Source organism: Lepisosteus platostomus, chromosome 11 (genome assembly GCF_059453375.1).
Source record: "Lepisosteus platostomus isolate fLepPlt1 chromosome 11, fLepPlt1.hap1, whole genome shotgun sequence".
In the NCBI taxonomy this organism is placed as follows: Eukaryota; Metazoa; Chordata; class Actinopteri; order Semionotiformes; family Lepisosteidae; genus Lepisosteus; species Lepisosteus platostomus.
The window spans coordinates 13824876-13839248 of record NC_142621.1 but is presented as its reverse complement, the minus strand read 5'-3'; the positions used below and the strand labels follow the sequence as shown (position 1 = coordinate 13839248).

Here is a 14373-nt window from a genome sequence, read left to right as displayed (position 1 = left end):
GAGATTGAAGGTCTTAAATTGGGCACAACACCAACTGAAAAATGGCATGTCTTAGATAGGTCTCAGAGCACTCACTGCCTATTTAGTTATTAAATGTAATAACTAGTTATGCTTGACTTGAATAAGCTTTAATTTTCTATGGATTCATTGCACTGTCAATTATACATTTACAAATCCATGACCCATGACTGGAACAAGACAAACCGAGCACATTAAAAATGGTAAAACGTTTGGTGTTGTTTTTGTACCCTAACTAGGAGTTAGTTGGAAAAAAAAAGGGATTTATATTTTCTTTCTTAGAAAAACACTGTACATCATCATTGAATGCATGTCACACCTCATAACACACATCACACGTATATTTGCAGAGTTCTTGTGTAAATATAATTTATGAATGTTTCAGTTTTCTTTCCTTATTCTTAAAATAAAATCATGTCATGGTCTCTAACTTTAATACAGTATGTAGATCGGAATCCATTTTAGCTCACTTAAAATGTGGCTTTGTATATACTGTAAATAGGGAAGCATATCCTGCAGTTTTCTGTGTTGAAGTAATCTTGAGTGAAAGTGATATCTAAATGTGCTCATTTTAGATGCATTAGAAGTACCTTTACACACGATCAGATGTTTGCTTAAGTTTCAAATGTCAGTGAATCACAGATGTTCGGAAAAAAGTATTGAAAACACTGTCTTGATCTACTGTGTATTTGTCACTTTGACAAAGCAGCTCATTTGTCTTCTTTTACAATGAGACTCAGAATTCATTATAGATGTATCATTAGACAAAATATTATTTACATGAGTTGATCAGTTTGAATAGCTGTTTTGGAGTGTTTTCTGAAATAATTGAAAAACCACTTTTCTGACCACTCGGTTCTGTTTTGGTTTGGAAGCACTGCGGCATTAGTTATTACTTTTGACTCCAGAAATGAAGTCTCACTGGACTTCTTGTGTTGAATCATCCAGGCATTGATATTACTGATTCTGGTATTAACATTTCATACTTTGCTGGATAAAGAGGGCAATTGGCATATTTAAACATAAACATGAGTATGAAATCATTTTGTTCCAGTCTTCAATGATAAAATCAGTCCTGCAATGCAGTTCTTCAGCCCAACCATGGAAATAACTGGCCAGATATACTTTAGATTTCAGAAATGTGAAGGACTGGTGCAGATCAAGTAATTCAATGCTCGAGTTTCTAAAAGCCAACAATGACTTTGGCAGTTAGATTACATGCCTTTGTCCTTTGGATTCACTATTTCAAGAATTCAAATTATATGTCCACTTTTTCTTTACCCTTCTTCTCCAGCTTTAAAATTTGCCTTGGAATGTCAATACAAGTCGTTTTTAAGTTTATTTACAAAAGACGAGTAGCTGTCTCTTTAAAGCAATGACAGGGATGGTTCTGATTGTTCTGTAACTTCACATTTTTTTTTTAATAGCAAAGTTATAAACAAGAAGGGACCATATGGCCTACCTAGCATTTGGTTATTAGTACAGTAGATCCTGTTATTGATCAAAGGATATTTTCCAGCCATTTACTAAATGAAGACAGTGTATTGGCTTTAACAACATAACTGGGCAGCTTTTCCCCAGTCTTGTGTGGAATGCCTGTAGTCAATTTAGTTTTGTACTATTTTTCCATCTTCTCATGTGATTAATTTCTATTGTTTTATGAAGTGTTCATCTTGTGCTAATTAAAAAAAAAAATCCTGACATTCTTAAATTAGCTTAATCTAAGTGATTGTGGTAAAGGACTTCTTATCAAGGTCTCCCTGATTCAAGCCCAGGCTCTGCCTGTAAGTCATGCTGTAATTATTGGACAAGCAAATTAACCGTCTCTGTGCTTAGGATGGAATTTAGAACTGAGGTCTTAATTTAAATTACTATATGGACACATCTGTTAGCCCACAGTTTATCATATAGCCTTCGTAGCATTTGTCAGATAAAAATGTCTGCAAAATCACGGGTGGTATTTTATTCTCTAAGAGAAAAAAAATAATTTTACACAATCCATTCTGCAGTGAAGCCAGACCCGCCTCTCAACTTAGAGTATCACATGACCCTTGAGGGGGAGCTGTGGTTGAACTGGACAGAACCTCAGCCAGCTCCCCACAAACTGAAGTACGAAGTCAGATACTCTGCAGATACGGCTGAGGACAGCTGGTTGGTAAGAATCCAGATTTCCACAATGCACAAGCAATGCTGTCTTTAGGTGAACTGCAAGAAATCATATAGTTATGCTAAATGATTTCAGAAACTTTAATTAATTAATTTCATTTGCCCTGATGTGTATTTTGAGTGAAATATTAATGTCTGCTTTTTAGAGTAGGTATGAGTGTTTTCCGTAGTAAGACTGCATGTTGTAACATGAAATTAAATTGGGAATTCAAAAAGTCTGTTGGTACTCCAAAAGTCATTTTCTTCTAAAAGTTAAAATATAACGAATGTTCCAGTGTTGTAATTGAATACCTTAAATTGGATTTAAACTAGCTGTACATTTTCTTTGGTTTGAGGCATTTGGTTCACTACACAAAACGTTTCAGTAGTTTCTGAAAATACTGAGAACTATGCCTGTTATTTTTCTTAAACAGTATACAGAAGGTTTGATGGCATCCCATGTGCTACTTAATAACCTGAGACCTGGTGTGAATTACAGTGCTCAGGTCCGCTGTAGGAATGACAATAAATCTGGTCTCTGGAGTAATTGGAGTATCCCTCTCTTTATTTATTTGAATGGTGAGTACACAAAAATTAAACATAATCTAAGTGTGCACTTTTCTTGATTACGGAGCTTAAAACATGCTTGATTTGTTTTTTTTTTCTTAATTTATAATAAGTGAATTACATTTATAAAACTTTTACTTAATTATACATATAAAAAATCAGTGACATATTCCTTTTAAAACATAACTCTTCACTGTTTCTCCCTTTTGTTCACTTTGAGCCTTAGCTTTTTATTCTGCACTGCTGTTAATATTCCTTTCTAAAAAGAATATTTAGAATAATACTAATTTTGGTTTTAATGACCAATGTGCACTCAATTTCATCAGTACAGAAATGGTACAAAAAAAACACAGTAGTAAAAGTGGGTTGATGTTTCATAATAACATGCTTTACTATTTTTAGAACACAGACAACAGTCTGTTGACATTAAATACAATTTACTACATTGATTGACCTACAATATACAGTATATAATTCAATACCATCTTGAATTGTAAATAGTAAAGTACATTTATATCATGTCATATCAGAGGAGAACTGTTAAATGACCTTTTGTTTAATTACAAAAGCCTTTGTTTTTTTGAAGAGGCCTCAATCTGTGCTCCAGGATTGCACCTGTCCTGGTTGACCCACTCAGGAGTGTATTTTCCTGTAGCTCTTGCAGCTGTCCTTTTTCAAGAAATGTTTGCTGTGAACCTTGTTTTTCTCACCATCTTTAATTTCATTCTTAATGACTAATGCGCACAGTGTGGGATCCCATGGGGACTGGTGTCCCAAAAGGCAAATGGGAAGAAGAAAACTGCACAGAGTCACAGTGCAGAAAGGAATTGCTTTCATTAATAGTTGGAGGTCTTATCTCAAAAGAGGAGATTAAACTCCTGCTGACTGGGCCAATAATGATAACTGCTCAAAACAAACAATGACAGAGATATGGTTGGTGAAATATGTTTTAGCTCACCCATGCATTGCTGCTGTGTTCCTTCCTTAGAGAGCCTTTTTATTTTTTATTACTCTAGGCTTAAGCAATGAAAAACATCTTCTGTCCTCTACTTATGTAATACCTGTAATAAAATCTCTGGGCTGTTTCTCAGAGGTATAGGGATAAGCTTGGAAACCTCCAGTCTTTCTTCGACAGCACTGCAATTCACGAGAAGACTTTTTAATAGATTGTTTTTTCCAAAAATGACATTCTCAGTTTACGAGTAAGACACACCATAATGGTATTTTGTGTGCATTACTTAAGAGCCTTTAGTTACTGTCAAATAGAGGATTGGGAATTTTTATAAAGTGAATGAAACCCTGTGGGTTTCCTTATTTTTGTCAGTTGTTATAGTCACTCACTGAGAAGCTTTGGAAAACTTGATGTTACAGTAAAACAAGCGGAACCTCAATACATTAATAACATACTTCAAATATCCGAGAAACAAAGAATAGCCATTTCTCGCCAGGTGTGCAAAATGTGCGATCGAAAATGATATGCATCATTTACCATATGCCTAAACCAAAACCTATGAAAATGACAATTGTTTTCTGTTCAGGCTCATTAAGCCCCAAATGTCTAATGCATTGTTCTTGTGACTCATTTTATTGCAGACGTGACATACCTTCCTGCAAAAATACTGGCAAGTACTGGATCAAATGTAACAATTCACTGTGTATTTAACAACCGGAGCACTAATGCAACAAATGTTGTGTGGTGGCTTAATACCCATGAAAAAGTTCCAGTAAGTCAATATTCTACCATTAATGATCACGTGAGCAGTGTCACTCTGGTTAATGTGAAACCACATAAACGCAAAGGGGGGATTGACTATGATGTGCTACAATGCTGTCAACAAAATGGAGAAAATTCAGTCTGCAACTACCGCTACGCAGCAATTTATGCAAAAGGTGAGGCTGTCATATTGCTGAACGGTTATTGTTCGCCTGATGACAGGTGTACTCATACAGTAGGCCTGCAATTTATTCATTTCTGTTTTTGTACTTATTAGATATCAATGTTACTATCTCTTGTGAAACTAATGAGCATCTGACCAACATGACTTGCAAATGGAATCCAAATTGGGTTTTGGGAAGTGATGTGAAGTTCCTTTATCGGTAAGCAAACAGATTTTGTTTAACGCCGGTTGGGGTGTGGGTTATTAGAAAGGTTTTGGCAGTTTAAAATTCACGGTCTTTTACCATAGAAAGGAAAAAGATCTGGAAAGTAATGAGGCACAATTCCCATATGTATTCTGAATTAAACCTGTGTGTGACCGTTAAAATGAATATGTAGTAATTATTCAGCTAATTATCATTTCTATTCTTCAAAACTACTCAGATGTGTGTGTGTCTTGTTGGCTGGCTCACCTACTTGCTGTAAGTGCGTACACTTGGGGGGTAGCATATGTCATCAGATGAATGTACCTAGGACTCTTCAAGCAGAGGCAAACAGTTGGGTGAACACAGCTGGGACTGCGTAGGTTGTATGATGCAGGAATCCCAATAATTTACGAGAGTAACACATTTGGGGTGTGCATTTAGAAAAATTTGGTTTGGTTCTATACATACTGTACCAGTGGAAAGAAAACACTGTCCCCATCGATTCCGTGTTGATATTCAATTCAATTCTCAATTCAAAATAATAATAAATATGAATAATTCCTTATACTTTTATAGCGCTTTTCTGGACACTCCACTCAAAGTGCTTTACAGGTAATGGGGACTCCCCTCCATCACCATCAATGTGTAGCACTCACCTGGATGATGCGATCACAGCCATAGTGCACCAAAACCCTCACCATACATCAGCTATTAGTGGGGAAGAGAACAGAGTAATGACTGGTTAAGGCCATTGGGAAATTTGGCCATGATGCCGGGGTAACACCCCTACTCTTTTCGAGAAAAGATGGTCCTGGGATTTTTAATGACCAGAGAGTCGGGACCTCGGTTTTACTTCTCATCTGAGGGATAGCGCCTTTTTACAGTATAGTGTCCCTATCACAATACTGGGGCATTAGGACCTACACAGACCATGGGGTGAGTGTCCCCTACAGACCTCTCTAATATCTCTTTCAACAGCAACCTTAGTTTTCCCCAGGAAGTCTCTCATCCAGGTACTGTCCAGGCTCACACCTGCCGAGCTTCAGTGGGTTACCAGTTGTGAGTTGCAGGGTGATATGGCTGCTGGTTACTGGTTGCTTGTTAAAATCATTTATTCATCCCCAGTTTAAGATGGCCTCCTGATCATAGAAGAGTTGCACTATGGGCTTCTTAACCAAAGTCAATATCTGAATCTCAAGTTATATTTTTTCATGTGCTGTATAGCTTTTCAGTGCCTGCATGTGATTTAAGAGGTTGCTTGTAAGTGGTCTGAATTCAAGATTCCTGTGCTTCCCAAAGGAAAGGCCTTTCCTGTGGTGCTCTGGAAGAGGATGTGCGTGTCTCCCGCGTGGAGGAGTGCCCTGTCATGGGATGGGGATCCCACAAGTGCACCTTCCAACCCTTGTACCTGTCTTTCTGTTACGTGATGTGGCTGGAGATTCACCATGAGCTTGGCCCTGTGAAATCACGCCCCACCTATGTCACCCCAATGGATGTTGGTGAGCAAGGAAGCTGTAAATAAAGCAGTGACTGTAATTTTGTGGACACATTTTGTTATCCATTTTATATTCTCCCACTATCCCGACTTGCATCCATTTTTTTGTTGCTCTTTCAAAGGTTATGCAAGCTTGTTTTGCATTATGGTAAATGAGGGTGCACATTAAAGTAAGAATAACATTAGTAAAGAGTAGGAAGTAATGTCTTGCTTGATTAATAAATTACCTACATTAAAAGATCATCAAACTGATGAGCACGAGTAGTACAAATTCTATCTGCTTTGTTTTTTGCTAGTAAAGCCACATCCTCCCCTCAACCTAGAGGCTGAGATCACAGTTCCAGAGGGACATCTGAGTATCAGCTGGCAAAGGACGGAATTGCCAGTTTATGATCTTCAGTTTGAGATCCGCTATGCTGTAGATGGGCCGAATAAGCAGTGGAAGGTGTGCTTTTAGGATTTACCCATGGGTAAAAAACTGTGACGTGAAGGTCATTGTATTAGTTCATTTGAACTGGATCTTCAGTGTTGTGCTCTTTACCAAGATTGCTCAGATTTAACAAACTGTTTTCTGCCCCCAACAAGTTCAGTATTCTTGTCGGTTCTGGCATCAAGATGTTAGTCCAATTATACAGCAGTACTGCAATTCTATCATGCAAGAGGCATAGTAATTCTGGTTCTGCTACACAACCTAGAATTGCCTCATAGCCTTGTTTTGCCTCCTTTTGTAACAGAAACAGAATTATTTTTCTCAGCAGGCTAGGCCATTTTTTTGTGTAAATTAATATCGGATAACACGAGGTGGCCTTTTTTAACGAGCCATCAATTTAAGCTTTCAGAATTTTATTTTGATTTGTCAAAAACAGTACTGCACCGCCGCAGGCACTTGGGTACTTGCATTCTGTGATTAGAAGGTAGATGTGCACATGGTTTCTCATCCTTCAAAGCAGCTCAAATTCATTCTTACAGGCATCTGCATTGTCTGTGTTGTTTGCAGCTTCTCAGAACAGTATATAATGAAACAGTTGTGACTCAGGTGGCCGATCCATGTGTTGTATACACGGTTCAGATTCGCTGCAAAAGGTTCAATGGACCTGGACACTGGAGCACATGGAGCAGCCCTGTGTACACTGTTGTTCATGATATTCAAGGTAAATTTAATAAAGGTGCTTTTTAAAGTTAGTATTAGTATAATATGGGAATATAATATGGGAATATTACTCCTGTAATCTCCTAAATCACTAAGAGGTATTATTGAAACCCTTACAAAAAGTAAGTTTCTTGCATTATAGATTATAGACAAACTACCATTTTCAGAAATGATTTCTGAATAACCTAAATACACTTACATTTAGATCTGTTACTATATTTGAATTTAGTTTGCATCATTTACCTTAAAAATAACCCAGACTTTGAATATATCTATACAGTAGTGTTCATTTGGCATAATAAATTGAGATTTTTGTTTTTATTCAAAATTGAGAGTTTAAGCATTGTTGGTAGGGCTATTTTGCTGTGGTCTACTAAGAAGGTTTAATAATAATATTTACTATTTAGTGATCTGGATTTTGTTTGATCTGATTCAGCTCCTGAACAGGGACCTGACTTTTGGAGAATGATTCGTCAGGATCCAGCAATGAAGCAAACTAATGTTACTCTTCTAATTAAGGTAAGAAACTTTTAAGAATGCTGGCTATTTAAGACACTTTGGAAGTTTAATGCACTGCACCATATCCAATTTACATGGCACCAAATTTCTAATGGCTTTTAATTTGTATTTTCCCCTACGCTCAGCCTCTGAGAAAGGAAGACCTCTTTTGTTCTGTGGATGGGTTAATTGTTCAGCATCAAACATCAAGTGATGTGCTATGGTATGAGTATCTGAATACCACCACAACATACACTTTTCCCTGGATTGAAGATGTTCACAGTGTGTCAGTCCTGTCCTTCAACTCAGTTGGCTCTTCTGTGATGAACTATAATTTAACATTTACAAGGCACACAAGAAAAGGTAAATAACAGGAGTGAGACATAGTTCATTTGCTATTTTATACAGTTTTACCGTGTCAGTTCATGTTATTTAGCTTTGGAATCCATATGGTTCAGATAAGTGAGTGGTTGAAATAATTTATTAATTTAACAAGGCATTTTTTTTAAGAAAAAAAAAAGAACTGCACTACGTGTTATTAACATAAATTTATTGAACTGAGTAAGTTTTAGGTCAGTATTTTCATTTTACCCGGAGATTACCCATAATGTAATGGGAAAGGAAGATAAAATTGTTAGTGTCTTTGGTCTGCTGTCTCTTTCTAAAGCTAAAATTGAAGACAACTTGCGTATCTAGCAAAAAAAAAGTTACATTTTATATCTTCCATTAGTACCATTAATGGTTAATGGGTCTAATGGAAGCACGTTATTGTTTGTAAATAGCACTAATCTATACATTGTACTAAAAATGATTCTAGCACTCAACCTTAATTGGAGATATAAATGCCCTTCAAAATATTAAATTGGGCACAGAGCAGGTTTTTATATTTGTGGGTCTTCTACTATTAATGACGATTCCTTTTAACACATTTAATAATAGCTTACATTATTAACTTTCCTTTCTACCCACAGTACAGACTGTTCAGTCGTTCAGCTGTGCAATGGTAAACAGCAGTTGTGTGGCACTTTCGTGGAACCTGCTTCCAAACCGCTCTCTTCCCGAGTCTTTCATTATCGAGTGGAAACTTAAAAACAGGGAGAAACAGCTACAAAACACAGATGAAGTCGTTAAGTGGGTTCGAGCACCTCCAAAGATACACACCTTTTATTTATATGGTACGTTTCCTGTATTCTATTTATGCAGAGGTCGTGTGTCCAAATTGAATTAAATTTAAAAACCAACACCAACAGAGCATCTTCATTCACAGTTTCATTTGAACATATAACTGTAGTTTTCTGTTACGTCATTGGTATTTGAATTGCAGATGCATCTTGTTCATAGATTTCCACTGACATGTTTCAGATAAATATGCATTTCGTGAACATTCTGAGCATCAATAAAAATCAATATATAAATCAATTATAGCAGCAACAAATTCAGGAATTTATTATATATTTATTACACAAAATATGTCAGTCTTTGTAGCACACAACCTGATATAGCTGAATGGACATGATGTTCAATGTGCTGACTAACATTTCTAATCAATAGTAGGTCTGCTGTGAAGGTCACAGGCTAGTATTGTGTGTGTGGTTACTGCTGGGATGTCTGTGATGCATGATTTTCACCAGTTTGTAGATTGTAGTTGGTGGGACTCTGTTGCATTGCTCTTGTGCAGTTTGGATAGGCATGTGCCTCTTCACTGATCTCTGAACATATTATCCCTGCTCATTGCAGAGGTGTTTAGGCATAACTGTATCACTGTCACATTCCCAGCTTGCAAGAATGCTGCTGTGATACAAGAGAGGGATCACTTTATTGGCCATATATAATTTCTTGCATTAGGAATTTGTCTTTTTGCATACTCCAGCTTGCTCTCCATGAGACACACAGACAGGTAGAGAGAAGCTTGGGGTCAGAGCGCAGGGTCACCCATTTATACGGCGCCCCTGGAGCAGCTGGGGTTAAGGGCCTTGCTCAGGGGCACAATGGAGTAGGATTGGATTTGAACTGGTAACCTTCCAGTCACAGGCGCAGATCCTTAGCCACAGTGCCACCACTCCTACAGTACAAGCAGCATGGGGCTTAAATACTGTCACATCCAGATGAGCATCAGTGAGATCCCAAGACTTGCTCAGTGTAGTGTTGCAGTCAGGTTGTCATCAGTCATTAAAAGTGGAGTTCTGTGTGACTAGAGACTCCTGCCAAGACCACCACACTGGCAATGGGTCTGTTGTGCACAGTTAGTGTATCTGCGCTGAGTGTCACAGTGGTGGATGTCCATCGAGGTGATCTGCTAAAAATCTTGATTCGTAACTAAAGAGGACAGGGCCCCACAGCTGGTGAGTCCACCAGGTGCTGTTGCCCCTCCTGATAAGCGGGGCATGTCGGTACCTTTCTCTGTGTTTCTTTCTTGACCTTCACCGACCTTTATGTTCAGCAGTTTAAATGGCCTTGTCTCTTATATCCAATCAGATCTCCCACTAATAAGGTGATGCAGAGCTTATGTAACACTTATGAACACTTGTGTACTGTATCACTCTCAATCACGAGTGATTGATAAATCAAAATGACACTGTAAGAAAAATCAGTTTCTAAAATCGATATACTTTATCTGTCCAAAATCATACATGCAAAGCGATGTTTCTTTTGGTGCTCTGTATGCATAATGTATTTGGTCTTAGTTAAAACTTGTTGTACACCTATGTTATGTAATGCTTAGCAGTGGTGGAAAATGGTTAACATCTGAAACCAGCTTCCTAGACGTACACAGATCTTTCCCTAATGTTTAGATTTTACCCGAAGAAGGTTCATGTGCCCCCTCTAGTGGCAACTAATGCAGTGAAGGCAGATCATAAAAATAGTGGCAGGAAACATGAAGTGTGCTCGGCACTTTTTGGTTTTTACTTTTCTGCCATGGGTCACTTAGTTTGTGCTATTTGTTTTTCCTTTTGCAGACACTTTCTTCCTTTCTGAGGAATACCTGTTTATTTTGTATCCAATATTTCTGGAAGGAGAAGGGGAACCCATTTATAGTAGAGGCAAGGCTTGTTTACTTTAATTTTGAATTGCTTCCTGAAGTCTGAATTCCATTTTGTTTACGTTATTCATGTTTTCTGGTGTTATTTTTCTTTTTTGCAGAGGACAAGAGGAAACCCAAAGGAGAGCAGGCTGCTTACATTCTTCTTCTCCTCATTGCATTTCTGTCTGTTGTGCTGTTTGTGACACTTGCAGTCTCTCAGCATCAGTACGTAGAGGTTTTGTAGAGTTTGAATTTATTACGAAAAAAATGGCCTCCTCGCGGTTGTAAACTAAATGTTCTTATGTAAACAACATGTAGCTAGACGTGTCTGATTACAGTAAACAAGGTACAACCAATTGAGCAATAGTATAGTGTCGCTTGATAGCAAAAGCTCTCAGGAGCAGCAGTGAGAGAGATCACAGTTGCTGTCTAAACAGCAGAGGCTTGAGGAAATGTCAAGAGAGGGTGAGGGATGGTGCAGTTCTGATTTGAAGAGGTAGTTCCTTCCATGGCAAGGAGTCAGGGAGGAAAATAAACAAGCCCTGAAGGTGAAGAAATAGAGGTAACTTATGTTAATCAAGCTCTGAACATCCTACTAGGGTCATTAAAATAGATACAAAGGTAAATGGTAAATCCATTTTGGATCATGCTCTCTAGCTTCACTGGTAATCTGTAAAAAAAAAAAGTGAAGTGTAAAATAGATGTGTATGGAGCCTCATGCTTCTTATGTAGTCCTTACAGAAGGTAGACATCTGTACCTGCCTTATGGTAGAAGTGTTATAACTTTCTTGTGTCCAGTGAAGGATGAAACATGTTTTTGCACTGATTATTGGCATTTTAACTGGTAGAAGAATATGGAGCAGGGTGTCCTTTAAAGGTCGGCTGATCTATTGATCGGTTTGCTCTTGTAGACAACATGGCAGAGTTTGTGCTCAGATAATTTCAAATCATGTTCTCGATTTTCTGTCAGATGTAAAGCTGCTTTTATTCTTAATCCATACTAACTTATTTGTTTTTCTGAACATAATATTATTTAAATTTCCTAGAATGAAGAAGCTGGTTTGGAAAGATGTTCCTAATCCTAATAACTGCTCCTGGGCACAAGGCGTGGATTTTAAAAGGGTGAGTTGCTCTAGTATATTATGTGTATTTGTTGCATAATATTGTATTGTGTAATATATTACTTATTTTAACCACAGTTTGCACTGTACTTGTGCTTGTAATAAGCTGTAGGATGCACCACTGATTTGTGCCATACTGAGCAGAACCGATACTTGTATTATAAATCAATGAAAATGTACACATTTAAAGTGCTGCTGTAAATCTCACAAGGTCAGTGTCTCTAAAAGCCCTTTTCTCTTTGTTCCATTTATACAAAAGAGAAACAGCATATTGCTTAAATTTGTGTACTAAGGCATCATATAGAAAGCATGTATGAAGTGAATTGGATTAGCTTAAAATATATATATATATAAAGATTGTGCTTTACTTTGCAATTTTAGGCAGAAACCATCGAGAATCTCTTTAAACACCCAAAGAGAGTAACATCACGTCCTCTTCTCTTGGAATCTGAAACCATTTCTGAGGCTGTGATTGTAGAGAAGATGAAACTGGGTTCACAGGAACAAACTACCTCAGATGCATCCCTGGGCAAAAAACAGGAACTGGACGAGGACTCTACCCATTCTGCTTGCCAGTACAATGAGGAATCCTTAGTCCAAGAAAGGTCTATGCACTCCACTACCCCAGAGAGATCAGCACAGTCCATAATACAGTATGCAACAGTGTTACTTCCTGATGTGCCCATCCATCTCTACAAACAACAGAAAAGTATCAGCAGTTCTTCTGATGAGGGCAATTTTTCTGCAAACAACTCTGACATTTCAGGATCCTTTCCCAACAATCTGTGGGATGTTGAAAATCAATCTTGTAAGAATTCAGCACAAGAAAATCCTAGAATTATCTGCTCCTTTAATTCTACAGAAGAGCTTTCAGAAACGTCTGATCAGGATGACTATGTTCTTGATGAAATGTGCACAGGAAATGATCTATACTACGTTGGTGTGGCTTCTAATGATGAGGAAAATGGGGAAGAGGAGAAAGAAAGTTTCCTAATGGAAAATTCTCATGTGCCTTCTCAGGACAGAGATGAGATTATGCATGAATCAAATCCTTTATTAGGCTGCCATTCTTTTCTGAATGTAAAAGTGAACAAGAAAGATGTGCCTGCAAAGAATATCCCTTTGTACATGCCTCAGTTCCAAACATCGTCCAATAAAATTCTGAAAGCCAAAGCTCAATAGATTTCCTCAAGCATCAGACATTCATGGACTCAACAAAGATGAAAATACTTCAATTATTCCTTCACGAGAGGATACAAAACATCTGTGTTTTAAGTTACATCAAAATGTGGGTGCCAATGAGTTGAAGGGGCTGTGAAGAACATGTCAACTGTTGGGATTTCTTGAGTCTCTGGGATACTTGACACATAGTTAAAGGTTTTCCTCACATCTTGTGTTAGTGCCGTCAGAAAAAAACATGTAGCTGAGGTATATGTAAACTGTCGGAAATGTGGTTTTCAGAGATGCTCTGAAAAGCCAGTGCAGAAATGCTTCAGCAAGAATGCATTGTGATGCTTTGATGACAGTTTTTTTAATAGGTTATTTGCTGGCCAGTCTCTGTACTTGGCGGAACTTCAAATGATGATGTTTCAAAAGCACGTGAATGTTTCTGAATCCAACACAACAAGCAGTTACTAAGTTATGTTAAAATAAGCATGCTATTACTGTGGGGAAACTGTGATGCAGACTGCAATCAAATCGCTGCTTATTAATTCATCATTTGTTTAGACAATCTAAAATGGGTGAATATATATTATTCTGTTATTTGTTGTAGTCTTTCAGAAATACTATTTGAAACTGTGCCATCTATTTTAGTTTTTTTTTTTAAGATAACAGCATATGAATGTGAAATCTTATCAAAAGAACATGGATTCGGCAACTGAGACCTTGCACAATGACTGTATTCACAATGACAGTGAATACATGGTTAACTGTATAGAAAGATGCCTCATATATTTTTGTGGTTAAAATAAAATATTTATTGCCACTGCTGTTGCCTGTTTTATACAGAAAATCGTTCATGAAAGCATAAGACAAGAGGTCATAAGGTTGATAAACTTATTAAACTGCTGCTTATGGGGGCGGTGTGGTGGGTCTGTGGCTAAGGATCTGCACCTGTGGCTGAAAGGTTACGGGTTCGTATCCCGTGGCCGGCAGAGGAATCCTACTCCGTTGGGCCCCTGAGCAAGGCCCTAAACCCCAACTGCTCCAGGGGTGCCGTATAAATGGCTGACCCTGCGCTCTGACCCCAAGCTTCTCTCTCTGTCTGTGTGTC

The 14373-nt window shown here is 37.7% G+C and overlaps 1 protein-coding gene across 4 annotated transcripts in view; it reads left to right on the top strand.

Moving 5' to 3' along the window:
• Positions 1 to 14085, top strand: part of lepr (leptin receptor) — a 43768-nt gene extending 29683 nt beyond the window's left edge. For all 4 annotated transcript variants that reach the window (XM_088598561.1, XM_088598560.1, XM_088598563.1 and 1 more), the window contains 14 exons: positions 2028 to 2173; positions 2598 to 2742; positions 4324 to 4620; positions 4722 to 4827; positions 6112 to 6311; positions 6604 to 6752; positions 7305 to 7458; positions 7894 to 7976; positions 8102 to 8318; positions 8927 to 9130; positions 10913 to 10996; positions 11097 to 11202; positions 12024 to 12099; positions 12480 to 14085. In XM_088598561.1, the coding sequence (XP_088454687.1) occupies positions 2028 to 2173; positions 2598 to 2742; positions 4324 to 4620; positions 4722 to 4827; positions 6112 to 6311; positions 6604 to 6752; positions 7305 to 7458; positions 7894 to 7976; positions 8102 to 8318; positions 8927 to 9130; positions 10913 to 10996; positions 11097 to 11202; positions 12024 to 12099; positions 12480 to 13280 (2768 nt within the window). In that variant the 3' untranslated portion in view covers positions 13281 to 14085. The remainder of the gene's footprint in view (positions 1 to 2027; positions 2174 to 2597; positions 2743 to 4323; positions 4621 to 4721; positions 4828 to 6111; positions 6312 to 6603; positions 6753 to 7304; positions 7459 to 7893; positions 7977 to 8101; positions 8319 to 8926; positions 9131 to 10912; positions 10997 to 11096; positions 11203 to 12023; positions 12100 to 12479) is intronic.
• The last annotated feature ends 288 nt before the right edge of the window (positions 14086 to 14373 follow it).